The sequence below is a fragment of the Acinonyx jubatus genome, chromosome B2 (genome assembly GCF_027475565.1).
Source record: "Acinonyx jubatus isolate Ajub_Pintada_27869175 chromosome B2, VMU_Ajub_asm_v1.0, whole genome shotgun sequence".
Lineage (NCBI taxonomy): Eukaryota > Metazoa > Chordata > Mammalia > Carnivora > Felidae > Acinonyx > Acinonyx jubatus.
The window spans coordinates 117,345,739-117,373,183 of NC_069385.1; the positions used below are offsets into that span (position 1 = coordinate 117,345,739).

Sequence of the window (27,445 nt, forward strand, 5' to 3'; positions counted from 1 at the left end):
TGTGCTTCAGTTTCTTCATCTAGAAATTGGCGATGTGCCGACGACACCCCAGATGAATGAATCCTTGTAAAATTTGCAGAATAATATTCACCGCGCGTCAGACGCTTCATAAATGTTCACGGTTGTTGTTGAGCTCTGCGTAACCCCCCAAACTTCCCCTCCAATCCCCTCCCTCCCTTGGGGTTGTAAGAGTATCCTGCTCAGGCCATACTCCCATCTCAGGCACCTTGTGGCTCACATTCTAGCTGACGGAGCTGTGGTCACTTAACTCTTCTCTCACCAGCAAAATGAAGCGTGCAAGATATGCCCTGGGGTGTCAGGTAGGACCATCCCATGGATCCTCCTGGGAAGGGGCGGGCATGGCCCAGAAAGACCGCCTTATCTGTGAGTTCCTCCCTGTTTGAGAACAATTCGCTCCCATTCCCTGCTTCCCTCCCTTCTGCCCTGACCCCCCCTCCTCCCTCCTGGAGCCAGGTGGCTCTTTCTTACCCCCCCGTCCAGCCGCCTCCCCTTGTCCATCTGTCTCTCCAGATGGGGGGGAAATGTCACAATTGGCCCACTTTCTAACTGGAAAGGAACCATATGGAGGGTTTAGCTGGGAGCAGAGGGTCTACCCAGCCGCCATTAGTGCAGGGCCAGCGCTGTGGGCAGCAGATTGGCTCCCTTTGGCTCTCTCTGCAGGACCCGGGACTGGAGGGACCAGTCCTACCCAGGCACCCTCCTTCCTTCTCTCCTCCTCTCTCTTTCCCATGAGCTCTGATGACCATGGTCTTCTGTAGCGCTTGGGATTTCTTTGGTGCCTAAGGAGAGACCTGAGGAGCTCCGCCTGCCCCAAAGAGGCAGAAAGCAAGGGAGGGGGGTTCTGGTCAGTGGGTAGGGGCAGAGGGCTGCTTTGCCTGCTGCGGAGAACCAGGGGGTCTACTTCCTGGGGACAGGGATGTGAGAGTGCCCGTGTGTCGTGCGGCCCCAGGCCTGGCAGGTGCCTGGCGCAGAGCAACCCCTCTTGTAGTGAGGGTACCTTGTTTTTCCCCAGATTGTCCCACATCTGGCTGCTTACGCCTCCTCCCACAGACTCAGCTCAGGTCACTGCCTTTGGGCAGCCCTTCCTGGTTGCCACCTCCCTCCCTGCCCAAGGGTAGAAGCCCTTCCTGGGTGGTGGGGCTTGGGTTTTGATACTTTTCCTGGTGGGGTAGGGTGTGTGTCCCAGGACTGTGGGCCCCTCGCAGCGCAGGCCCCCACACAAAGGTGCGTGGAACCTGTGCAGAAGCATCCGGTGGCCTCAGCATGGGCAGAGAGGCCATTTGGAAGCCCAGGGGTAGCAGCAGCCGGGTGCCCAACCAAGGTAGATGGTTTGAGGCATTGCTGGGTCCCCAAGGGATCCTGTTTGGGGTGGAGCTGGGCTGAGACCCTTGAGCAGAACCCAGAGGAGGCCGACAGTCTTCGATAAAGGATCTGCTTCATTAAGAATAAGCCCCCACACTTTTCTATCCGCCGAGCCCTGACTCTGCCACCTGGGGCCCTGGGGTTCTTAATCCCTGGGGGCTCCCCTGCTCTGTATCCCAGTAGGAGCAGGGAACCGTGTGGCCCTGGGCAAGCTACTTCTTTTCTCTGAGCCTTAGGTTCCTCGTCTGTCAGGTGCCGTTGATACTAGAAACAGTGGTCCACAAGTGCTTTTGTGCCAGATCAGGTGGGATTTGGATGCATGAATGACACCTGTCTCCCGCCAGCCCTGGAGAGACATGTCGAAGGCTGGGGACTGGCTGGGGAAAGTCTAAAGTGCTCCCAGGGTTTCTGTGAGCCTCACAGATTCTGTGAACCTGGCCCTCAGATTGATGCTGCCTCCCGGATGCTCCCACAGGCATGGGGCTGGGCTTCTTGTAGGGGAATGAGCTCAGGAGATAGGCAAGCCCTGGCCTCTTGTCTCCCCCACGCCCCCCCCCCCACCTCACCGAGGACCCAGGCAGGCAGTGGGCCAGGGAAGAAGGAGAGACAGGGGGGCTCCCAAAGACTCCCTGACCCCTTCCGAGCGAGCGCCTCCTGAAGCACTCTGTTAGAATGGCTCTTGAACTCCCAGCTGGGAATTTGCTCACGAATACGATGAGGAGAGGCACCCTGCAGGGCCAAGGAGTGGAGTGGGAGCTGGGGAGCCTACCTACGGAGGAGTCTGTGAGTGCCCGGAGAGGAGCTTGGGAAGACTTGGATGGCCGGCCGGCGCAGGATGTGCCCGGGATGTACCCGGTTGTCCCGGCTTGTACATACGCAGGATGTATGGGTACGAGCCAGCAGCCACACGGTGCTCTTGCCGAAGGGGCCTGTTGATGAGCACACGGCCCGGGGACGAGAGCCCTGGGAGGTGCGCGTGGATGTGGATGTGGGGGGCGGCAATGGCCCAGGGTGGGCAACTTGCTGTCTTCTCAGGTTTACGGCTCCACGACGCCTTAGGAGGTGGCCTCAATGAAAATAACCAACGTCTACTAAGCACTCTCTCTACGTGCCAAACATTATTGCATTTATGTGCACTAACTCACTTAGCTTTGTAACAACCCTGTAAAGTAAGTAGTAGTAGTATCTTCACTTTGTAGATGATGTATTTGAGGCACAGAGAGGTTCAGTAACCACCCTGAGGTCACACAGTAAGTAGTAAGTAGCAGAGCTGAGGTTGACACCTAGGCGGCCCAGCTCCTCAACACTGCTGTATTCGTCTCTTGCTAGCAGCCTGTTTATATATGGGGGAACTGAGGCACAGAGAACTTAAGTGACATGTCCAGGGTCATCCAGCTGGTGAGTGGTGGAACTGAACTTTGTAGTGTGGCCGTTGTAAAAAAATTTTTTAACACCGTATTTATTTTTTGAAAGAGCACTAGTGGGGGAGGGGCAGACACACACACACACACACACACACACACACACACACACAGAATCTGAAGCAGGCTCTAGGCTCCGAGCTGTCAGCACAGAGCCGGCTGTAGGGCTCGAACCCGTGAATCGGGAGATTATGACCTGAGCCGCAGTTGGATGCTTAACCAACTGAACCACCCAGGTCCCCTGTACTGTGGCTGTTCTAATCACACAGCCTGTGCCTAGAAATCAGGACTTTGGAGTTAGGGGTCCAGCTGGGGGACCAAGGGCAGCCCCTGGCCTCCGTCTCCTGGAGTGAGTGTGTGTCCGAGGGGGCGGGGTGAAGAAGGGACAGACCTATGCTGCCTTGCCCCCCCTCCCCCACCCAGGCTGACTGGTGCCCTTCCCACAGGGGGCGTGTGCATTGCTCAGTCGGTGAAGATACCACGGGAGCCCAAGCCTGGGGAATTTGACAAGATCATCCGGCGCCTCCTGGAGACCTCAAATGCCAGAGCGGTCATCATCTTTGCCAATGAGGATGACATCAGGTGAGGGCAGGCGGCCGTGGGGTGGGGGTCGGGAGCCAGTCATGGGGAGAGCGGCAGGTCCTGCTGGAGACCTTGCTAGACAAGCCTGACCCCACCTAGGATCCGGAGAGGTGGGGTGGGTAAGTGTGTGAGCTGGGAGACCCCTCAGGCTGGGGCGCAGGCTACTGCTAATGGGCACCCCTCCCGCCTCCCCTACTCCGTTTCCTACATCCGTTCTGCCAACCGGGGTAAGCCGGTACTTTAACAGAGGAGTTAAGGTCCTGGGCTTTGAGCCAAAGCACTTAGGTTCTAATCCTGCTCTCCCTCCTCCTAGCAGTGTGACCTGAGGCAAACTTCTCCACCTCTCTGTGCCTCTTTATTGCTTAAAAGACGGTGGGGGGTTAATGATGCCTGCCTGAGGTTTGAGAACTGAATGCAAGAATGTGCATAAAGGGCTTAGAGCAGAGTCCTGCGTAGCAGGTGCCCAGTGTGTGGGGAGCCCCTGCCTCCTTTCCTGGACAAAGCTTGGAGCAGTGGGAAGAGGCCTGGGCTGCGGTTCTAGTCCTGCTTGGGTACGCACTCACCCCTGAGCCTCAGTCCCCTCCCTGAGCATTTGCAGAGGAAATGGGTGGGCTTTGGGTGCGACGACCACACAGTATAAATGCTGGGCCAGCTCACCTGTCTGCACGTCTGCCTCTCGTCCTGAGTCAGAATCTCGGGAGCACTTCAAAGATGACCCCTGAGCATCCACCCCTATTAACCCACTTCCCTTCTTCCTGCCCTTCCCCCTGCTACTACCTCTCAGACTGATATGAAGGCCAAGGCGGGGGGCCAGACCTCCAAGATTCTCCTGAGGGGGAGAGACACAAGCTCTGAGCTCCGGGAGCCCCAGTCTGGGGAGGGGAGACACAGCCCTGCCCTCAGGGAACCTCAGCCTGAGGGGGAGACGCAGCTCAGAGTCTGGTGGGGGAGGCATGGCCCTGCATTTGTAGAGGAGGATGAGATGGTAGGTGTGATTCTCCCCAGACGTCCTCCCTCAGATAGCTGGCCTGAGGCGTCATAGCGTGCTGTGCCCTCAGGCCTCCCCTGCCCTCCAGCCCGGCCAAGGCCCCCGGTCCGCCCCTGCCCCCATGCGCCTCCTTCCCTGTTGCTAACCAGTGTCCATCTGGGTCCTGTTCCCTCCGACACTTTCCCCACTCGGTAAGGACCCCATCCTGGACTCCTGAGTTGCAGCAAAACAGACTTCCCCGAGGAGTCACTGCCAGGTCCCTGCAAGGAAGGAGGGGGAAGTTCTGGAAGATCATTAAGGCCTCAAAAGCCAAAAGACCAGCTCTAAGGGGGAGGTATCTCAGGCAGTGAAAGGCTGGGAAGGGGGAGTCAGGCTGCTGAGCCCGGAAGTTGCTCCTGCCCCCGTCAAGGCTTTCAGGCCCCTTAAATTCTGCCCCAGGACATTCCTGTTACCCACAGGTCTGCCAGCTCCTGGGGCAGGAGGGTCCCTTCAGAGGCTCTTTGCCTCACTTAAATCACTGGTCCCTGCATTCCTGTCCCCGCCCCCACCCCAAAGCCTGGCGCTCAGATCCCATACCCCACCCAGGGGTGCACCCCGCTCTAGGCCCCCTGCTTAGCTCAGATGGACCCATGTGCTGGGAGGGAGAGATGAAGGCACTGGGCCATGTATCCCACAGAGGAGAGGGCTGACTCCAGAAGGACCGGTAGCAGGAAGTGTGGGGTGGGGGGTGCAGAGGCATTTCTGGAAATCCACATGTATTTTCAGAAGCAAACAGAAGTAAAAATAAACCCAGGTGACTTTGCAGGGATGGAGGCCTGGGAGCTCTGGTCATCTCTGGCTGGCCAAATGCAAGTGGGTATTAATAGGGCTGTGGGTGTGGCTTCTGAGCAGCCCCCCGCTAGATTAATGTGCCCTGGTGGGTGGGGGGCTGCAGCAAATTTGGGGGACCAGGAATATCGAGAGTTGGGAGATGCTGACGGAGGGAAGGTATGGGCTCTGTGGCCTGGAAACATGTTTGTCCCTGGCAGCCCCAGGCTGTCCCACCCCAGCTGGCTGCCTCCTGCACAGGCCCAGCAGCCACTCTCAAGCCCTGGTGGCTGTGTCCCAGTTTCCAGCATCACAGACTCTTACTTGCTGTGCAATCCTGAGCAAGTTGCTTGCCTCCTCTGTGCTCCAGTTTCCCCGTCCCACCCCACCCCCCCGCCCCCCATGGGAAGCCCTGGGTTGGGGGAATTCTTCCCAGTCCTTCTTGGTTTTCTCATCCCTGAGCGTCTCCTGTGGGCCACGCCCTGTGCTGGGCTCTAGGGTCCCTGATTTGATTTCAACCAATGTCACAGTAGGACTGTGACACCCTCCATCCAGGAGGGTGTGGAAAGCAGCTCTTTGGAGGCCCTGGGCTTTTGGCACCGGAAGAGGTGGGGTGGAGAGGGCTCTGCTGGCCCAAATGCAGAGGAGTAAGGGTGTAAAGTGATGTGTGTGTGTGTGTGTGTGTGTGTGTGTGTTCGCATGTGCACACATATACATGTGAAAAGGATCCAAGAGTGTGGTCGTGGGATTAGGGCCGGGTGACACGAACCCGAGAAGATCCAGGCTGGGTAGATGTAGTTCCAGGGGCCTGAGTCAGATACGGGGCACGTACGGTGCAAGGACAGACGTGGCCCTGGGGGCAGGAGTGGGTCTGGGGGAGCATGCTGGGCCTGTGGGCAGGGGTGGGCAGGGGCTACAGGAACAGGTATGGGTTGAGAGGGGGGCGGCCATGGGCCTGTAGGCAGGTGTGGGGCAGGGGGAACGATGGGCCTGGGGGGACAGGTGTGTGTCTGGGCAGGGTCAGCCAAGGGCCCCCAAGCAGGTGTGGCCAGGGTGGGGCAGTTGCACGGGCAGACACGGCTGGGCTGGGCTGGCGTGTGTTCCCACAGGCATGTGCTGGAGGCAGCACGGAAGGCTAATCAGACAGGCCACTTCTTCTGGATGGGCTCGGACAGCTGGGGCTCCAAGAGCGCACCTGTGCTGCACCTGGAGGAGGTGGCGGAGGGCGCTGTCACCATCCTCCCCAAGAGGATGTCTGTGCGAGGTAGGCCCGGCAGCCCCGGGGCCCGCGTGCCCGCCGCTCTTGCCTGCCACCACTGTCGGGGTCATCCCCAGCTGTTCCTCCTTCCGTCCCCCTCCTCCATTCCTCGCCCAATCCTCATCTTCCCGCGTCCCACCTCTTTCCTCCACCTTGGCCCACACCTTCTTTGTGCTGATGTTCTAGGCTGCGCGGCCTTTCTGGCTACACTCAGCCCCGCTGGGATTCAAATCCAGATTCAGCACCTTTCTTCTCCCTTCTCAGATATTTTTGGGCGTGGGGAACATGGGGCACGTGTGGCACATACAGGAAGCTTATTTATCAAGGACTTTCCTTCATCCCCAAACACTTCTCTCATCTGGGACGAAGAGGCAAGGCCCTCGCCCTGCCTGGGGCAAGTCCTCTGTCAGAAGGGGCTGGGAGCTCCCAGCAGGTGACAAGAAGAGGGTGCTGTGCCGGGGGGGGGGGGGGGCAGGGTTCTCCCTGCAGGGCTGCCTGGGTCTGGCAAGCCCTGGGTGGTGTTGGGGTTGGGCCTGTCCTGCCCGGCATCCCTTCTTCTTGGGGCAGAACCCACAATCACCCTGGGCAGGGACGGGCTGCCCTGGCTAGAACCTCGCTGTGAGTGAGGTGTGAAGTTCCCATTAATGGCCCAATTTGGCAGGGATCTCACTGTCCTCACCACAGGGGAGGCAGGCTCCCAGAGCCTTCTCCCCTGCTCTTGCTTCATTAAATAGAATCCAGCACTGATGGAGCTGGGAAGGCCTGCAGACATCCGTCTCCACCGAACTTTCCAAGACACCAAGGCCGGAGCATGGGAGGCACTTGCTCAAGGTCACGCAGCAGTGTTCTCTCTTTGCCCTGAGGCAGAGGAAGTACAGGCCACAGAAGTTTCCACATTACCCTTCTCAGCCTCGAGCCATAGTAAATACAAAATAACAGTAACTCTGGCTATTGGTAGACATCTCATTTAGTCTTCTCAGCAACCCCACAGGACACTTTTATCCACATTTAGTAAATGAATGCATTAAGGCTCAGAGAGATTAAGTGACATATAGTGGCTATTAAGTCGCATAGCTGGGATTAGAACCCCAGAACTTGCTTGACAAAGTCCCTTTCCTCTCTGGGATATTAGAGAAGACTTTGAGCAGTGCTTCTCACCTGGGGGTGATTTGACCCCCAAATGCCCTTTGGCAATATCTGGAGACATTTTTGGTTGTCACAACTGGGTGGGGGGAAGGCAGTGATGCTACGGGCATCGAGTGGGTGGAGTCTAGGGATGCTGTTCACATCCTGCACTGCACAGGACAGTTCCCCACAACAGAGAATGATGGGGCCCCAAGTGTCCAGAGCACCAAGGCTGGGAGACCCTGCCCTAGCCCAGTCCCTCACCGATGTCAGCTTTTCTCCTGCGGCTGGCTCCTACAGCCACTGAGCCTCCACTTGAACCCGGCCCTAGACAGGAAGCTCACCACATGGTGTGGACCCTACTGAACTTCTGGAACTTTTGGCCCACCCCAAAGAGCCCAGTCAACTGGGCACATTACCTGGAACAGTCATCAATACAGAAGGGGCAACTGGGAGGAGAGCCGAGGCATTCTCCACCCGCCAGCCTGCCCACCCCGGGGGCGCGGGGGCTGGTTCTGGGCTTAGAGCTGTGTTGGTGAGTCCTCTTTGGAACATCTGAAGGAGGAAGCCATGTCTGTCAATGATGGGGCAGTTCTGGACTTGAAGGCAGAAGATCTAGGCCCTGGTCTTGCTGTGTGACCTAGGTCATCCCCTCCCCTCCCTTGTCTGGTCTTTTCAGAACCAGAGAGGTTAGGTGCTCCCAGCTTTGGTCAGCCCCCACCAGACTCTCTGTTCTGATCGCAGGACGCCCAGGTGGCTCCTTCTCACAGAGGCCCGATATTAGCATTCTGGTGGTTAAAAGGCAAAGCACCTCACCGGGCACTTCTCTTCCATAAAGGCAGCAGTTGTAAGATTACACGTGCTCCCCCTGGGACTTAATACAGCTCTTTTCATCTTGAATGAAATGAAAAGCTCCACATTTTGTTTTTTTCCCCGGCCGGGCCCTGGATCAGAGGCTATGCTCTTCCCTTCCTCCCTCCCTCTGCTTGGGCCATCCCTAAATCTCTGGGTAGTGGAGGCGGCAAGGGCTGGGGGCAGGTGGGGAAGGGGGGCGCGAGGCCCTGACGTCTTGGTGGGTTCCCTGCCAGGCTTCGACCGCTACTTCTCCAGCCGCACGCTGGACAACAACCGGCGCAACATCTGGTTTGCCGAGTTCTGGGAGGACAACTTCCATTGCAAGCTCAGCCGCCACGCGCTCAAAAAGGGCAGCCACGTCAAGAAGTGCACCAGTGAGCACGCGCGGGGCGGGGCCAGGCTGGGCCTGGGGGGTGGGGGGCTGGCCCTACCGCAGGAGTGGGGCGGGCCGTGGGGGGGGTGGAGCCTGGGGGCGGGGTCTGAGGGGGCGGTTCAGGGCCACTCTGGATGGAGGCCTTGGGTGTGGGAGGGCTCAGAATCCGAGAAACTCAAAGTGCTCTCATGCATCCTTGATGTTGCTGGGGATGGTGGGGAGAAGGGGCTCCTGGATCTCGGCAGAGTTTCCCTCCGGCCTGTGGCCACCTCGGGGTCCATCTGGATGTCCCTAGGACGAGCCCACAGAATTGACCCCAGCTGCCCTGTGTGGGAGTCCAGAAGCTCACCGGTGTGAGCATTGTGCAGAAACCTCTCGGTTCCATCAGCCATTCAACGAACGCCAGTTTGATTCTCAGGGTGTGCCTGGCCCTGTTCTAAGCGCTGTGGATATAGCACCGAATGAAAGAGTCAAAAATCTCTTGGAATTTTTATCCTAGTAGGAAAACGTTTAATCGAGATAAATAAACTATAGAATATGTCAGAAAGCAAATGTGCAGTAGAAACAAAACAAAACAAACCAAAAAAAGAGAGATGGCCTTCCTGTAAAGGTAGCTTTCGGGCATAGTCCTGAAAAGGATAGGGAATGAGCCCCGGGAGGATCCGTTTTACAGATTGGAAAAGAGGCTAGGAGAAGGTAAGTAAAGGGACCTGAGTTCTCATAGATGGAGGGTGGTTGAGCAGGATTTGAACTCAGGTCTGAGCTCCAGGCCCTAAGTCCCCTAGGGTAGCCATCATGGTGTGTTCACGTTTGTATACATTCAGGTGTGGGTCCTTATGTGCTCTTGGTCTGGGCAGTCCTGCAGCAGGATCCTGCCTCAGTGACTTTGAGGGGGCTCCGGGTGTCTTCAACATGAGTGGTACCTATGTGAGGGTGGTGAAGTCCCTCTTGTACCCTTCTGGGCTATTCTGTGTAGCTTGGGAGGAGGGCCAGATGAGCACAGGGCCACCTGACTGGGTGCAGGGACATGCTGCATGGAATGTTAGGCAGTGGGGAGACCCCCAGGGCTGGGGGAGGAGGAAGTGGGATTAGGTTGGTGGGCAGGTGAGGTGGATGCTGCCCTCTGGTGGCCAGGGCTCTCTGGGAATCAGGAATATTGGCCACCTAGGAAGGACCATGGGTATCCCCCGGGGCCCAGCAGGCAAGCTCATGTGTGGGTGTATGTGGCAGTGTGTGTGTGCACACACGGGTGTGTGTGATTGTGTATGTGCATGAGTTGGTATGTCTAAGGGAGAAGGCGTATGTGTGTATTTGTCTTACGTGGGGGCTTATGTTCCTGGATGAGCTAATAACCATAAATACCACTGTGTGTTAAGTATCTGTTGTGTTCCAGATACTTTACAGACATTATCTCATTTCACTCTTAAAACATCTCTAGGGACTTTTGTGGTCCCCGTATTATACAGGATACTATGGGGAGTCAGAGAGGCCAAGCAACTTGCTGAAGGCTGCACAGCAAATGCCTTCATCAGGCAGTAATCACAGAGGAGGTTTAAGAAGTACAAACATGCCTGAGCACAGCAGACTGAACCTTCATGGGTAGGGTGACCGAGCTTCTTGTTCACTCCTTTTCTCCTGGCATAATTTTTGAACACATCCCTTTTATTCTTAAAAGCGCCTAAGTGGCGTTGGAAAATGGTGAGTTCACCCTGATCATAGGTCACCAGGCCTGACTCGAGGATGGGAATAGGTGAGACTGGAGCTGGGGGCAAGATGGGTATCTGGGGCCTCCCGTGTCTAGCCTGCCAAAGGCGAGGGGCTTTCTGGAGTCACCTCTTGGTCTGGGAGGGGCGGGAGGGAGAGGGCCTTGGTCAGCCCCCGTAGGCTCTACCCAGACGCCCAGGTCTCGGGTCAGGATTCGCAAACGTCTCCCGCCGCCGCGCTGGTGAACTGGGGAGAGGGGTACATCTCCGCAGCCCCGAGGGAGATGTTTGGGCTGTAGGAGCAGGTGGAGGAAGGAGGCCTAGAGCAGAATCCAGAAGAGTGTAGAGCTTCCCTGCGAGCCTGAGGCACGCTCTGTGACCTCTCTGGGCCTTTGCTTTCTTATCTGAGAAATGGGATTGATGGTGAACCAGGCCAGAGGATATCTCGGGGTGGAAGTGACAAAGTATTAATGGAAGCACTTGATGAATTGGGAAATGGTGGCTCTCAGGCCCGGCTGTGCATCAGAATCACCTGGGAGCTTTTAAAACTATACCAGCACCACCCCAGACCCGTTACATCAGAACCTGAGGGGTGGGGCCTGGCCTACAGGTTTTGGGAAAGCTCCCCCAGGTGATTTTATGTGTACCTAGGGTTGGGAACCGGGGTGGGGACAGCCTTGTTCACGGTGAATTTCCGTGGGAGCTTTTAAAGCTACTGATGCCTGACTCCCACCCCCAGACATTCTGAGGGAGTTGGTTCTGGGTGCAACCTGGGCATCGGGATTTTTTTAAAAAGTCCCCCAGGTGGTTCTACTGTGCAGTAAAATGTGGTAGCCCTGGCTCAGAGGGAGAGGCGGTGATGGGAGGGAGGACGGCTTGTACCCCAGACCTGCAGACTGGGGGAAGGCATGAACAAAAGAGCTGAGGCTTGCATGAACACAGGTGGTGAGGAGAAGGACAGCATAATACAGCTGACCCTGAGCCCTCCTGCTGCAGCTGAAGCCCCAGGAGAGGCTGGCAAGAGTCCCGGCGTGGCCCCAGGTCAGGCACGGTGAGCCCGTCTATCTCGGGCTAACGTGAGGAGCAGGGCTACAGCCAGGAATGTTCACTCGTTGGCCTGAGACCCACCCTGGGTGAGGGGGAGGCGGCTCTGGCTTCCCATGGCCCTGCCCAGGTTTGAGCTGAGCCGCTCCCTTAGGAGAATGTCTTAGGCCCGGGGGCCCGGGTGACACCCACGGAGTGCTGCTCTGCCCCGGGACAGCTGGTGGTGGGGGCGGGGAGGGCAGGGGAAGGACTCATCCCCGGGTCTGGATCTGAACTCTGTGTCCTCCCTGCTGTGAGACCTTGGACAGGTCATTTCACCTCTCCGATTGTCAGAGAAGGCAGGGGAGTCACAGCCCATCTCCGTGGGCTGTGGTGAGGATGGGGGGCGGGGGGATACCGTGCACGAAGAGGCTGGCTGCAAAATGATGTGTATGATCAGTGTTGGTACAGTGGTTGTTGATGTGGAGGGTGAGTGGGAGAGGGGGATTTCCAAGTCTGTTGGTACCAATTCCGTCAGCTGTAGGATCCCGGATGCGAGAGGACAGTTGGTAAAGGCGCAGGTGCAGAACCCATTTTACGGAAGAGGCTACTGAGGCCATTTGAGAACATCATAGCACTAGAAAATTGGCGGAACTGGATTTATACCCAGGCAGCCCGGCCCTAGGGCTGGTGCTGCTGTCTCTCCTTCCTTCCCACTTCTCCAGGCCCCCTCAGTCTTGCCGCTCCCCCCACCCCCCCCGCCCCCCCTCCCCGCCCCCGCCAGCCCAGGCAGGCTCTCTGTTCTCTACATACCCCCAGGCTGTCTCCAGAGTCTGGCTTCCCACTTACTTCTTCCAGGACGCCTGCCCCTCAGCACTGGTGGCCTCCTATTGGCCCACTCTGGTCCCCTTGATGCAAACAGATTCTGCAGTTGGCCTCTGCCTGTTTCAGTCCCACATGCCGCTCCTGGAGGGCGCCACTTCCCCAGCACCTGCAGCCTGCGTGCCGAATGGCTGGGGAGAGAACGGCTGTGACCGGACATAGTCTCAAAAGAGCAGCAGATATTGGCATTTGGAGATCGGGCTGGTATGTCTCCAAATGGTAAGGGTGAGAGCACACCTGGGTGTGAGACCTGGTGCGGCCGCTTCCTAGCGGTGGGACCTTGGCGGGGCGTTTTACCTCTTGAGGCCTCGGTTTCCTCACCTGTAAAACGGGAATCACGGTACCCATGGCCATCCCCGTCCCAGCAGAGCTGTCTCGCTCCCCTTTTCCAAGGGAAAGGATGGAAGTGATCTGTGGGGAGCGCTTGCAAATTGCCCAGGGACCACCCTGCACCTGAGCCAGGTAGGGGTCCCTGAGTGGGGAGTCTTTGCAGCTGTCAAGGCCCAGGGGAGCCCTCCCCATCTCCCGGGCCCCTCCCTGGGAGCACGCAGAGAGGGTTCGGGAATTAAAGCCGTAAACAAGGCAGATGTAGCATCTATCTTTTTGACAGCCTGCCAGCCAGGTGATGGCTGAGCAGAGGAAGGCCCGGTTTATGAGGAAACAGGAGAAATTTACTGCCTGCTGTTCCCAGGGGCTGGGAACTCCGAGAGGGAGGGTGGCCTCATGGCAGCTGGGATGTGTGGGGAGACTCCTGTCATGCAGACCACGCTAACAGCCACACCACCACCACCAATGGTAACAACAGCTAGTCGTTAGATGGCATTTGTTACTTGTCAAGCTCTGTTCTAGTGGTTTGCTTTTAATCTTCCCGGCAACCTCTTTTACAGATGAGGAAACTGAGGCACAGAGAGGCTAAAGACTTGCCCAAAGTCACAAGATCATGCGTAGCAGAGGCTGGGATTTGAACCTGGCCGGTCTAGCTCCACAAATATCCCGCCTCAGAGCAGCTGATGTCCTAGCCCTGGGGCCTTCCTGGGTATTCCAAGCCTGGCTTTGAAGGATCTTCCTATTCGCACATTCCCAAAGGAACCTGAGAAAGCCTCCTTCCTGGGGGAAGGAGGGAAGACCAATATTTGGGATTACCCATTATCTCCAGTGGGAGCCAACCTGTGCCACCCATTAGAGCAATTCGTCTTTACTCAAGCCATCAGCCACTTGGTGGCCGGAGGGCTCCCTGCCAGCCCCCGGCCCCCAGTGCCACTTCTCACTGGTTCCAGAGGCTTTCACGGAGGCTGATTGCATGCAACCCCCGAGCTGGGCTCTGTAAGGGGCACTGGCCTGCCCGGGGAGCTCCCACTGCAGCTGGGAGACAATACAGCTTTTCAGACAAGGTGACGGTGGGTAGGATAGCCTCAGCAGTCAGTGTCACGGGTCTCCAGGGAGGGCTGAACCGTGAGCCTGGAGAGAGCAGACTCAGGAAGTCACTTGGAAGGAAATGGAAAGTTCTGGGGGATCAGGAAGGTTGTGCTTTGAAATCGTGAGGTCAGACGTTCTTGCAGAGAAGGTGATGCTTGAGCCAAGACCCAAAGGTAGTGAGAGAGCCAGCCGTGTGGAGACCCGGGAACGAGCTTGCCAGGCGGAGGGCACAGTGCGTGCAAAGGTCTGGAGGCAGGCTCACACCTGGCAGGCCTGGGGAGCAGTGAGGAGGGCCCAATGGTTGAAGCGGAGAGTATTAACAGGAAGGAGGTGAGGTTAGAGAGGCGGGGCTGGCTGGCCCATCCCAGTGGGCCTTGTAGGCAGTTTGTCGGGATTTGGTCTTTTATGCAGAATGAGACAAAGCCATTGCGGGGTTTGAAAAGAGGATTGATGTGATCCGATTCCTGTTCTCACAAGCTCACTCTGCGGCCTGGAGAGGAGGTGGGGTGAGGGTAGAGTGGGAGACCAGTTCAGAGGCCGGTGCTGTAGCCTGGGCAGGAGGTAATGGGGCCTGGAGCAGGTGGTGGCCCTGGAGGTGGAAAAGGGTCAGATTTCTTTGTCCGTTTGGCAGAGTGGCCGTGGAGTTTGCTGAAGGATTCGAGGTGAGAGAAAGAGGACAGTAAATCAAGGGTGGCTGCATGGTTCTTGGGCATGCACGAGATGGGTGGAGGAAGGTTGGGCTGGGGTGGGTGGGGGGAGCCAGGAGCTCAGTTTAGGCCTGAGATGCCTGTTGGATGTGGGTGTAGAAGCCTGGCTGGCCTTGGGATTTGGGGAGTTGTCAGTACATGGATGGGGCTGGCTGGGGACACCAAGGGAGGGAGTATCGTTGGGGTCCCTGCACTGAGCCCTGGACACTGAGATGTCAAGGGGTGGGGAGAGGAGCTGGCACAGGAGTGGAGACCAGAGCTCGGTCCCCATCATGCATGGTCACGCTGCAGGTGAGATGGGATGGAGAATGGGTGAGGGGATTTGGCAGCGTGGGGAGACTCCTTGGAGAGATGGGTGCCAGACCAGGATTGGAGTTGATCAGGAAGACAAGGGAGAGAAATTGACGATGGTGGGTAGGAACAATGCTTTCGAGAAGTTCCATTGTACACAGAGAAAGAGGGATGCTAGCTGGGGGCGGGGTGTGTGTGTCAAGAGAGGGGTTTTGTTTGTTTAAATGGGGGGAATGACAGCATATTTCCACGCCAATGGGAAAGATCCACTGGAGGGAAAGCCAGGTTCTGCCGGAAGAGGAAGGAACATGACTGGGTGATGGGGGAAAGGAGGCAACCATGTGGGGCGACTGTGTTTCCCGTCCCTGGAGCTGCCTCCCCTTTGCCCCCAGGTCCCGTCCTACCCTGTCCAGGAGAGTTAAGCCCAGGCTCTCCTCCTGGGCAGAGGTGCACAGGCCTTAGAATCGGTAAGGGGCAGAGAACAGCCTTGCTTGCTCTTCTCCAGGTATTACTCTTGTCTAGTGGTCCTGGGTGCCGGGTGCCTTTCACAGACCAGGGGACCAGAACTCAGAGATGCTAAGCAACTTGCCAGGTCTGCAAGAGGCCGAACGGGGGGGGGGGGGGGAGGTTCAGGCTGCTCCCATCTGGCCCCGACACACATATCCTGTTTCTCGAACTGGGGATCTGTGAACATCTGGAGACACGTGCTTGAAGTCAGACTCTCAGGGACCTAGGCGTTCCAGGATGAGACTTGAACTTTGCTTTTTCATGCAGCGACCTTCCGGAAGGTATCTTTACCAATTTCAGAGACAGAGCTTCTCCGCTGCTGTGGTCATTTGCAATTGGAAGTCTCTGTCACAGCGGGACCACCAACTTCCAAGGTCAATATTTTCATCCTGGGGTCATATTCTCGCGGGTCCGCAAGAATTGTTTACCTTCGAAAGGGGCCTGCAGCTGGAATGTACCACCACAGAGCCAGAGAGAACAGCTGGGAGACAGGAGTCCGCCTCGACTGGCCAGGTCACCTTACCTCGTGCCACGGAGGTGGTGATCCCCATCTGCCCCAACCGGTAATCCCGGAGACACCTGAGGTGGTTCCCTGGGACAGAGAGGAGAGAGTGGATGCTGGGTTTGGGGAAACAGGCTGAGGGACAGAGGGGACCAGGCTGAGTTAGAGATACCTCAGACTGGAAAGCAGGTGTCTTGATGGAGGGCAGGGCTCAGCAGGAACCAGGGTATGAGGCTGAAGAATAGGAATGGGACCCTGGACAAGGGACAGCCTGTCATGTGATTTTGGGGCATGACGGGCAGGACTGGGGAGCGTGGAGCCCAGCCTCAGGAGCAGGACTCAGCGGACCCTCAGAGAAACCTGTGTGTTTCAGGGAGGTGACAGGGAGAATGCCTCAACCACAGGCGGTCAGGAAAGAGGGGGATGGCCAGAAAGCAGCTTTGTCCCCCCATCTGCGTATCAGCGGGCGGGCTGACCTGGGCCCCTGTCTGCCTGGGGTGGGCACCCCACGCTTATCTCAACTGGAGAGAAGGAGAGCCAGCCTATGCCAGGCCGTAGGCAGGACAGAAGGGGTGCCCGGGCTTGGGGAGAGGTCCCTGGCTGTGGGATGCTGCCCAGGGGAGGAGGGCCCGGGAGGACAGGAAACAGGTTTACAAAGCCCTTCTGTATATAAGGTATGATGCTGTGTGTTATGTCTGTGCCTCCTTCATCCTCCCGCTGGCCCCTCAAGGTCAGTATGAGTACCTCGAATTTATATTTGAGGAATGGAGATCTTACTTGACCTAGGTCATAGAGCTGGTCCGTGGCAGAGCCAGGAGACAGGCCCAGCTGGGCGGATCCTGGGACCCTCTTATGCTTCTCCCTGGAAGTCTGCCCAAGGGATGAACACTGGTGTGTATGTTTGCATATTTGTATGTAAATTCAGGCTTCTACGTGTAGATGTGTGTGTTGTGCCCACGCACCTTGCTGGATTACACGTGGCTGTGACTGTGGACATGCCAGCCACTCTCCCCCCAGTCCCCTCCATGCTCCCCCACCCTGTCTCTGCCAGTGGAGTTAATTAATGCCCCTGGGAGCAGCCCTTGGCCCAAGATTGGCAGGAGCTAGAGTGTTTGTCTCCTCCGACGGGCAACACTGGGTCTGTGACGCAGTGTCCCGAAGGTCCCCAGCGGTGTTGAGCCCACCCGGTATCAGCTGCCTCCCTTCCCCATTTCTGGTTCCTACCCGCTGCTGGTGCTTCCGGGTGTCACCTCCCAAAGAAAACACTTGCGGGCTTCTTGGCCCAACAGTGGGTGAATCTGTTGGTGACTCTGGATGAGTGCCACGCGATATATATGTTACCTGTGTTTATATGTGTTTGAACACGGGTGTGTGTATAGACCTTGTGTATCAGTGCATGCAGGTGCACGCGTAGACGTGTACATGCGCGAGTATACACATAACTGATTTTGTATTCCTTTACGTGAGGGAGCCGCTTCAAGAATGCGTGGCGCGCGAGCGAGGGAGGAACTCAGGAGGGTTGCAGTTAGGTGGGGTGAGTTGTGGGGAGGTGATGGGGGAGATGAGGAGGAACTCTGATTATTTCAACCTTGAAAACTCATTTCAATTACAATTTACAACCTGCAGACAAAGGCTGCAGTCACCGTAGTAACCATCGCTGCAGGGTTTTGACGGAGAAAATCCTCTCCCGATGCTTTCCCGGCTGGCTGTCACCCGTGGCAGAGCCAAACGCATCTCTGGCTCACTGTACCCGGGGACACAATTAGGACATCTTCAGACTGTTGCTGCTGTCATTGCCACCATGTGTCTGGGATTTGTCTCTTCCGATAGCTCTCAGAAATGTGTGTCATGCTTCCTTCTGGAACTGCCTGGGCCTGGGGGTCCCGCCCATCCGTGAGGGGATTTCCCGACTCCCCCTTCTCTCCACGGCCACCACCTCCTCTAGCCCTGGAGACAGGGATCCTTGACCCCTGGGCCCCAGAGGGAGGGAAGGAGGCAGACCAGGGACTGGATGGAGGGAGAAGAAGGGGAGGCACTGTTCAGGGTGGAGGAAACTCCTATGGAGCTAGAGAGATCCAGGTTCAAATCCCAGCTCTGCCGCTTACCAGCCAGGCCAGTCCCCAGGTGTGTATGCCCATGTGCTAGTTACCAGGATTCCTGTAAGATTCTGGACACATCGCTTGACCACTTGCAAGCCTCAGTTACGTCCTCTGTGAGGGGGCCAGTTCCGCCTGCCTCCCTCGGGGAAGAGAAAATGCCAGGCGTGTGAAGGCTCTCGGTGAGCACCAGCCATGCCGTAGGGTTATTTGCTGAGGAATCAGGAGGTGTGCGGGGAGCCGTGCTGGTTATGGGCACAGCGTCAAACATTCAGGACAGAGCACTTGTCCTTGTTTAACTTGTGTTTATGATTCCTGTCCACCCCCCGCCCCCAGCACTGTGAGCCACTTAAGCTCTGTCATTGTTGCTTCCTGAGGAGCTCAGAAGGGCCCTTGGGGTTCGAGAGGTGTCGTAGAGGGTGCGCTCAAGACCTGGTGTACCCTTGTGAATAAAGGTCCTTGCCGGACCTGTTTTCTCATCTGTAATTGGGGCTGGATTTGAGATAAAAGTCAAGGATGTGACGAAAGTGTGTGGAGAAGTCTCTGGAAGTGCATGGCTGGCCCTTTGACAACTCTGGGGTGGAGATTCTGGAGGGGCAGCACTGATGGGCTCCTGAGAGCCCACAGGATCCCAGACCCCTTCCCGCAGAAGCTTCCCCAGGCAGGGGCGGACTCTCCTGGGGAGGGTCTTCCCCAGTCTGGTGTCCGTGCAGGTGGCTCGTGATCCCAGCGAGAGCACTTGGTCCTGGACCCAAGAGGCCCAGGAATGGATACTTCATTCCTCCCCTGCCCCAGTGAGGAGGGACCCCTGGAGGAGGAGAGAGGAGAGGCTGAGGGTAGCTCAGGTGGGGAGGTGCAGCCGGGGTCCCTCAGCCCAGTGTGTCCTTGGCTTTGGCAGAGAGCTGCCTGCTCTCTGCAGCGGCCACAGCCTCCCCTCCATCGTGGTTGATAATTCAGTCTCTCACCCATAAGAAATGAGGGTGTGATGGGAGTGCGGGTTTGTTGAGTGGTGTTTTATATTTTCCATTCCTCAGGCCGAGGGGAACAGGACCTGGGGCTGGGTGGGGTCCAGGGCTGGGGCTTTCCATGCAACCCTGCCCCAGCCCCCTCCCTCTATTGCCCTTTCGGGACAGGATTGTCCCTTCTGCGTCTCTCCTGGTCTTCAGAACTTTGTGATCAGACACTCAGACAAGAGGGCAGGCTGGTGAAGCTGGAGAATTTGTCTTTCGTGTGTATTCCCGTCTGTTTGTGCCTTGGCCTAGAAATAATGCCGTCTATTAGCAAAACTCTGCTGGCCCAGGAGCTCCGAGGCAGGGATGGACTTACACCTCTTTGTGTCCTCCGGTGTTTGGCAAACCTCTGTAGCACTTGGCAGAACACCAGGCCTCTCTTTAGGTCTTGTGAGTATTAACCTGCTAATTCTCATAGGGACCCTATCCTGACCCTCTGAGGTAAGTACCATCATTATCCTCATTTTGCAGATGAGGGAACTGAAGTCTGAGAGCTAGGGTTCTAGCCCAGATGGTCTGGACTTCGAGTCCAGTCTCCTGCAAATGCAGGGCAGTGACAGTGGATAGTAGTGAGGGCCTTAGCTGACCAGGAGAGAGCCAGGGAGGCAGCTTCGAGGTCCACCCTGCCCCCAGTCCTGAGGCCACACAGTAGGAGCTGTGGGCCTGTCAGGACTGAACAGTGTCCCCAGAGTCAACTGGGCATCTGCCCTCAAACTGTCCAGTCTGAGTACTGGTGACTCTTGATCTCTGACCCTGTGGTTGGGGTAACTGGAATCAGGTTCTGCCCTTGGTCACAGGGTCATGGTGGCTGAGGCAGGGATATGAAATGTGCCACCAGCTCTGTGGGAGCCCTGGGCAGGTAGGGCACAGTGACCGTCTACTGGCTAAAAACGCAGGAACCCAAGGGGTTAGCTGGGGACTCCTGAGGCCTCAGGTCGAATACAGTCTGGAATGGGGGGGGGCGGGGAGAGGGGCTATAGCTGGGGACACTCATCTTATCATCAAGAGGCCTGGCCCACTGGCCATGTGACCTGGGCCTTTCCTCTCAAGGCCTCAGTTTTCTCATCTGTAAAATGACAGAATTGGAGCAGATGACCCCTTTGGTCCTGCCATTCCTAGCATTGGGATCCCATGATTTCTGTCATCCACTCAGCAGGTGGGGAGTATCAGCCCTGAGCTAGGCTGAGGATGGGGTGGGGTCCCAGCCACCTGGTCCGGCCAATTGAGGGGACACAGAAGCGCAGCCCGGTCATCCCCACATCCTGGTGGGGCAGCAACCGTCCTCCGGGTGGGAGGGGATTAGATGGTGGAGAGCCCACGGGGACAGCAGTGGGTTTCTCTGTACCCTGTGTCTGTCTCTGAGGTGTCCAAGGCGGAGGGATGGGCGTGGGGACCCCTGGAGTTCCCAGGGGAGCAGGGCCCGGCGCTGCCCCAGCCCTACCTGGCCCCCCGCACAATAGACATGGGAGGCCCAAGCTGTGGCCCGTGGGGCTAGGCTGGGGTGCAGCCACTTCTGCCCCTGGGGAATCACCTCTGCAAGTGATGCCCATGGGAGGCCCGCTAGCAGGGAGGCAGAGGTGTATGTGGCAGGGGATGGGAGGCGTGGCTTGCGAGGGTTAATGTCTCTGTCCTGGTCTCCAGGGAGGAAGTCTCAGGCCGTGATGCGGCAGGGGCTGTGGCCTCAGGAGCGGAAGCCAGCCTTCTCTAGCATTCTGCCCATCCCCTCCCTGCCTCCACTCTGCATCCTCCAGCCCCCTCCTCTCCCCTCCCTGCTTTCCTGTCCCCCTGATGCCGCTCTTAAAATCCGTCAGGCCGAGAGTGGTGCGCAGGCTTGGAGCTGGAGTAACTGAGTTCAGGTTCAGCACTTTGTGGTTCTGGGACGTTGCTGGGCTTTCCTGTGGGGAACCATGGGGATAATTACTCACCTCATAGCCCCCTTGTGAGAATTCGGTGAGTTATTATGCATAAAGAGCTTAGAACAATGCCTAGCACAGAGCAGGTGCTCACTAGAAGTGATTCGGATCGTCTGATTGTTACCCTGGCCCAAGCTAGGAAGAGCCTCCTCCTCCAGAAAGCCTTCTTGGCCTGCTCTGGCCTAAGGTCCTCTGTTGCCCACCTCAGAACCCCTCCGCCCCCCATTCTGACAATTTAGCACAATGATAATGTGGATTAGTCACCTACTCAGTGCCAAGTGTTTTCCGTGCCTCATCTCATATAAGCCTCTGTGGGGCAGGATTATGATCCCCTTTGTACTGAAAGGACACTGAAGCCTCAGGCAGCCAAGGAGCTTGCACAGGGCCCAGGGCCTAGGGGGTGAGGATGGGAGACCGGACCCGTAAGGCCACGGTGCCCTAGGGAGGGATGATGGTGACTTCTGGTGTCTGGGGCCACTGGAAACCATCGAGGGGGCACCAGGTGGCCTGGGTCCCAAACCCTGAGGGATCCGTAGCCAGGCTCTCATGTTTTCTGGGCTTCAGTTTTCCCATCTGTATCCTGTGCCGGGGGCAGCATCCCCTGGCTGGAGTGGCTGCCCATGGGTGAGCTGCCCTCACTGTCATAGCTCTTGTTCTGGCGATCCCCAGCCTGGGCGAGGGCCAGCCGCTGGCGTGATTAGTCTAGGCCAGGCTGAGGGATGTCAGGCAGGCTCCGCAGCCACAGGGAGACCCCCTGGCTGACTGCCTTCTGAGGGCGATCAGGACGTGCGGGCCTGTCCTGGCTGTCCTGGGGTGTCAGGGCGCACGGTCTGGCAGTAGGGTGGCGAGGGCAGTGGACCCTCCCCTTCACTTTTTGGGATGGTCCCTCAGGTGCTTCCATAAGACCATCTCTTGGGTGATAGAGCAAGCGCTGGGCTAGGAGCCAGGAGGCCTAGGTGTGCAGGGAAGGGCTGCGTCACCTCTGTTGGCCCTGGGGAGCCGCTCTGGTTCCCACCACATGGTCTGTGAGGATGGTGGGCCTCACGGACGCCCCCACTCTGGCTGTCCCGTTGCAGACCGAGAGCGCATTGGGCAGGACTCGGCATATGAGCAGGAGGGGAAGGTGCAATTTGTGATTGATGCTGTGTATGCCATGGGCCACGCGCTGCACGCCATGCACCGTGACCTGTGTCCGGGCCGCGTGGGGCTCTGCCCACGCATGGATCCCGTGGACGGCACCCAGCTGCTCAAGTACATCCGCAACGTCAACTTCTCAGGTGGGTGTCCTGGGCCATGCAGCCAGGGGATGGGCTCCCAGGGTTCTGTGGGGGTAGGAGAGTGGCGGGGGGGGGGGTGTCTCCTCAGATGTTTCCAGGGGGTGTAACCTCTCAAGATGTTCCACACAGGGGCCTCCCCGGAGGTGTCTCTGCCCTAGGCTTGTGATCCTCCCTGCTTCTTAGTAAAAGCTCAGCCAAGACACTGAGTGCGTAACACTCCCCGGCCCCTACAGGCATCGCCGGGAACCCCGTGACCTTCAATGAGAATGGAGATGCCCCCGGGCGCTACGACATTTACCAGTACCAGTTGCGCAATGGCTCAGCTGAGTACAAGGTCATCGGCTCCTGGACCGACCACCTACACCTCAGAGTAAGTGCCTGGCAAGGGCAGGGAGGGGCCCCAGGAGGGAAGAGCAGGGGGAGGCAGCCACTGTGGAGCCCCGACCAGTCCTGACCCTGGGGTTGGCTGCTGCCAAGTGGGGACTTCCTTCTGTGCCCCTTTCCAGGCCTCAGAGGGCCCTGAGTGCCACCCCAGCCTGAAGTGGAGGAACAGGACAGCTGGACTTCTGGTGGCTGGATCCCTGTCCTTTCCCTTGGCCTCGGGCCGTCCTGCCTTCCACCTGCTGGCAGAGAAAGACCCCGGAGTGAAATGGCTCAAGGGCTGGGCTGGTGTGGGGAAGGGAGATGAGGAGGGGGAGGGCTGCGTTGGGACAAAGGAGGACAGTGGCGTAAGGCAGAGGGCGAAGTCAGATGGGGTTTCTGGTGGTGGGTAGAAAGCTGTTTGAGAGCATTTCCTACGGCCATCATACTGCACTAGAAGGTCGTCATTTTTCTGGGTGTTATGGGCGACTGGGGGTGGGGGTCTTCTCCTGGGTCCTCCTAGATACATTTTCCCGGCTCGTGATTGTCCCAGGGATTTGGTGGCTTTCCCCCTCTGGCCTTCAGTGTACCTGGCTGAGAATGGAGCCATGTTTTTGGAGAGAGAGGACTTGTGGTTCATCCCCCAAGGAAATGCCTGTAGACTTGGCCCCTCCCTTGCAGGATGAGGGGTGAGACGTGCTCAGGGTGGGCACGGTGTGACAGCCAGATGGACCAGAGAGGCTCAGGAAGCCCATGTCTGGCCTCAGCTATCTTTGCACCAGACCCTTGGGCAAGTTGCATCGTGCCCCTGCTGTCCCCTCTTGTAAGAATCTTCCAGCGATGAGCCCCTTGAGCTCCTCAAAGCACTTTCTGCCTGTGATTCCATTTAGCTCTGACAATCTTCTAAGCCAGAGGAAATATCTCTGGAAACCCAGCCTGAGGGATGTTCCAAAGGCCACACAGCAGGGCGGGGGGCAGAGCCCATTCCTACAGCAATGCTCCTTGGGTTGGTGAATGGAGACAGACAGAACAGGGCAGGTGGGGGCACTTGGCAAAGTGGGACAATACCCCAAATGGGGGCGTGTCTCATTTGGGTGCAGTGGGAGGAGCAGTGGGGGTCAGTGATTCAGTTCAGCAGCAGCAGCGGCAGGAGCTAATCCTTGCTGAGCACCTGCTGTGTACAGCTCCTGTTGTAAACCCGCGACCCGGCTGTGCGGATGGCAGCCCGGTGAGGCGGGTACTATTTTTATCCTATTCCACAAATGTGGTAAGTGAAGGCAGGGCCGCGGTGTGGGGGGGTCCGTGGACTCGTCCCGGATGATACAGGGCCCCTCCACCAGCAAGGAGTTGGGGCTGGGGTTGGGGGGGAAAGGCTAGGGGGAAGGGGACCTCAACCGTCTCATCTTCCCCACTTTGTCCAGTGCTCAGTTTGGTCTGTGCTGTGGGGAAAGGAAAAGGAGGAAAAGACTTCACCCTGCCTGCCACTGTCTTCCCCCCCAGGGTCTGAAAGTGAGGCAGCCTCTCGTGGCCAGTGCCCGGACCTCACTTCTTCTGTGACAGAGTCTGCAGAGATTCCCTGCCCCCCCCACCCCCCCCACCCCCCCCCCCACCGTGTGCCAGCTCCGTGCTGGGGGCTGGCTGTGCCGCAGGGAACAGACGCAAAGCCCATGGCACTGACGTTCTGGGGAGATTTAAGAATTTCATTATGACTCCCAGATGGAAGCCACAATAAGTAACAAAGGGCAAAGTGGCCTCATATTTGCTATCATTGGATCAGGGGGGGAAGCAAAGGCTCCAAGAGGTTGAGGTGTTTGCTGCAGGGCTCATGACTGGCTAGCAATACACCTGTGGTCCCAGGATTCACCCGTGTTCGTTGCTCTTTCCACTGGAGCCAGAGTTTTTTGGCACAGCCGCTGTTGCCCTGTGTCCCCCTGCAGTCTCACAGCTCCAGTGCACAGGGGTTGTCCTGCCTCATTGTTCCTGCGGGACGGTGGCACACTGGGTTGTTGCTATGCTCTTGGGCTTTTAGGACCACGTGGCCCTGTCATGCCCGGAGCCACAGGACAAGCTGCTCCCCTGAGGTTTCCTTCTCGCCTCCCATGAGGCCGTCTTTGGACACCCCCCCCCGCCCCCACCTTTTCCTCAACTCTGAAACCCTCCCTTCGCCCGACCAACCAGTTAATCTTTCCCTGGGAGCGAGTACCCAGCCCAAAGGAGCACCTATCTGGCCAGGAGTGCTGCTCTCCAAGTGTGAACTCTTCCTAAGGGCCACTTTATTTGGAATAGAGGCTTTTTTTTTAGAGAAAAAGAGAGAGTGCAAGTGGGCGAGAGGGGCAGAGGGAGAGAGAGAGAGACAGATAATCTTAAGCAGGCTCCACGCTCAGCACGGAGCCCAATGCGGGGCACGATCCCACAACCCTGGGATCTCCTTGATCCCACAACCCTGGGAGCTCTTCCATCATGACCTGAGCTGAAATCAAGTATTGGGTGCTCAACTGTCTTAGCCACCCAGGCGCCCCTGGAACAGATGCTTTGAATATGGCTCCCAAGTGTAGTCAGACTCCCTCTGCTCAGGGCCTAGGGTTCTTCTGGGCCTCTCCCCTACTTTCCAGACTTTTGTAACCCTGAATTCAGTAGGGTGTGCCAACACGCCTGTGGCTCCTTTGCTCACAGCAATTGTGTCTTCAGGGACATATGACAGTGACTTGCATGAATTTAGAGCAAGATGTAAAGAAACGCTAACCCCTGGGCACATATTACGCATCCTCTGCGGAAACTTCTGTTCATTGCTCTCTGCTGAACTCAGCTTCCTGAACCGCCCGGAGGAGGCCGCTTGGGCTAAGCCATGAGGCAGCGCATCTCTCAGCATGCACATAAGTCACCTGCGGGGTCTGGCTAAAACTCAGATCCTAAGACAGTAGGTCTGGGGTGGGCCAAGATGTCACATTTCCAGCAAGCTCCTGGGTGATGCTGCTGCTGCTGGTCTGGGGACCAGCAAGGGCATAAGGGCCTGGGGTTCAGAGCTCTTGAGCTCTCTCTGCTTCCCCGGGTGACTCTAGGTTGTCACTGCTGTTCTCTGGGCTCCGTGTCTCCATACGGTCCTTGAGAGTTTAGGATTCCCCATAGGTCAGCTATGTCTGAATCACGCAGTGAGGGTGGGGGGGGACTTATTTAAACCGAGCTGTTGGATCCGGCGGGCCCTGGTGGGGCTGGGCGGCTGCATTGTCCCCATTTAACTGGGTGATTGAGGCGTGGGGCCAGTGGGGTGGCCCGGGGCACCGGGCGGCATATCCTGAGGCCGGCTCCCCTGTGCTGTCGTTGGCAGATAGAGCGGATGCAGTGGCCGGGGAGTGGGCAGCAGCTGCCCCGCTCCATCTGCAGCCTGCCCTGCCAGCCGGGCGAGCGGAAGAAGACCGTGAAGGGCATGCCCTGCTGCTGGCACTGTGAGCCCTGCACGGGGTACCAGTACCAGGTGGATCGCTACACCTGTAAGACCTGTCCGTATGACATGCGGCCCACAGAGAACCGCACAGGCTGCCGACCCATCCCCATCATCAAGCTCGAGTGGGACTCGCCCTGGGCCGTGCTGCCCCTTTTCCTGGCCGTGGTGGGCATCGCTGCCACGCTGTTTGTGGTGGTCACCTTCGTGCGCTACAACGACACGCCCATCGTCAAGGCCTCGGGCCGCGAGCTGAGCTACGTGCTGCTGGCTGGCATCTTCCTGTGCTACGCCACCACCTTCCTCATGATTGCCGAGCCTGACCTGGGGACCTGCTCTCTGCGCCGAATCTTCCTGGGGCTGGGCATGAGCATCAGCTACGCGGCCCTGCTCACCAAGACCAACCGCATCTACCGCATCTTCGAGCAGGGCAAGCGGTCGGTCAGCGCCCCGCGCTTCATCAGCCCGGCCTCGCAGCTGGCCATCACCTTCAGCCTCATCTCGCTGCAGCTGCTTGGCATCTGCGTGTGGTTTGTGGTGGACCCCTCCCACTCGGTGGTGGACTTCCAGGACCAGCGGACGCTCGACCCCCGCTTCGCCAGGGGCGTGCTCAAGTGCGACATCTCGGACCTGTCGCTCATCTGCCTGCTGGGCTACAGCATGCTGCTCATGGTCACGTGCACCGTGTACGCCATCAAGACACGCGGTGTCCCGGAGACCTTCAACGAGGCCAAGCCCATTGGCTTCACCATGTACACCACCTGCATCGTCTGGCTCGCCTTCATCCCCATCTTCTTTGGCACCTCGCAGTCGGCAGACAAGGTGAGTGGCGGAGCCCCCCGGGGGTGGGGGGTGCGGGTAGGTGAGAGGCCGTGAGCCCGGAGGCAGCCTCCGGGGGCTCCCCGGCCTCTCACCCTGCTCTGGAGATGCCTTCTTCCACTCCCCGCTGCCTTCTCTGTCTCCAGTCTGTTCTCCAGCCTTCAGGTTGTCTCTCCTGTCTCCCACCCTTTCTCTTCTCCTGCTTCGCCTTCCCTCCTATCTCCTCTCCCTCTTGTCTTCCTCAGCTCTTTCCCTCTTTCCTCTCTCCCTCCCATCACCTCCCTCTCTCCTCTCTGTCAGCCCTGGACGCTGACCCTCTGTCAGCCTCCGTTCTCTTCTAGACTCTCCCTCACCTCTGTCCCTACCCAGCCCCATCTTCCCTGCCTTCCACTCCTCTCTTCCTCCTCCTCTGTCTGCCCCTCTCTCTGCCTTCATGGGATCCCAACGGATCCCTAGGTGAGGGAGGGAGGGATCAGGCACTCACTCCTTCTTTCCTGGTCCCCAAGCCTCCGATGCCCCGGGAGCCGGGGATGTCATCCCCTCCAACATCCAGAGCTGCAGAGAGGTTGTGTCCTGCTGGCTCTGTCATGCCATCCTGTGAGCCTGGACTCACCCCAGGACCCTGTGTACTCTGCCCACAACCCGGCCCCAGCACTGCCTGGCTTCTGTGGGGTTTTATCTTAAAGGATTGGGAGTCCCGGAAGCCAG

General features: G+C 57.9%; 1 protein-coding gene across 4 annotated transcripts in view; it reads left to right on the forward strand.

Annotated features, from left to right (window-relative positions):
* The window catches only part of GRM4 (glutamate metabotropic receptor 4), a 116,410-nt gene that overhangs the window by 76,239 nt on the left and 12,726 nt on the right, over positions 1-27,445 (forward strand). For all 4 annotated transcript variants that reach the window (XM_053222923.1, XM_027057965.2, XM_027057964.2 and 1 more), the window contains exons 4-9: positions 3,251-3,386; positions 6,291-6,445; positions 8,653-8,793; positions 21,919-22,119; positions 22,353-22,489; positions 25,805-26,740. In XM_053222923.1, coding sequence (XP_053078898.1) covers positions 3,251-3,386; positions 6,291-6,445; positions 8,653-8,793; positions 21,919-22,119; positions 22,353-22,489; positions 25,805-26,740 — 1,706 coding nt within the window. The remainder of the gene's footprint in view (positions 1-3,250; positions 3,387-6,290; positions 6,446-8,652; positions 8,794-21,918; positions 22,120-22,352; positions 22,490-25,804; positions 26,741-27,445) is intronic.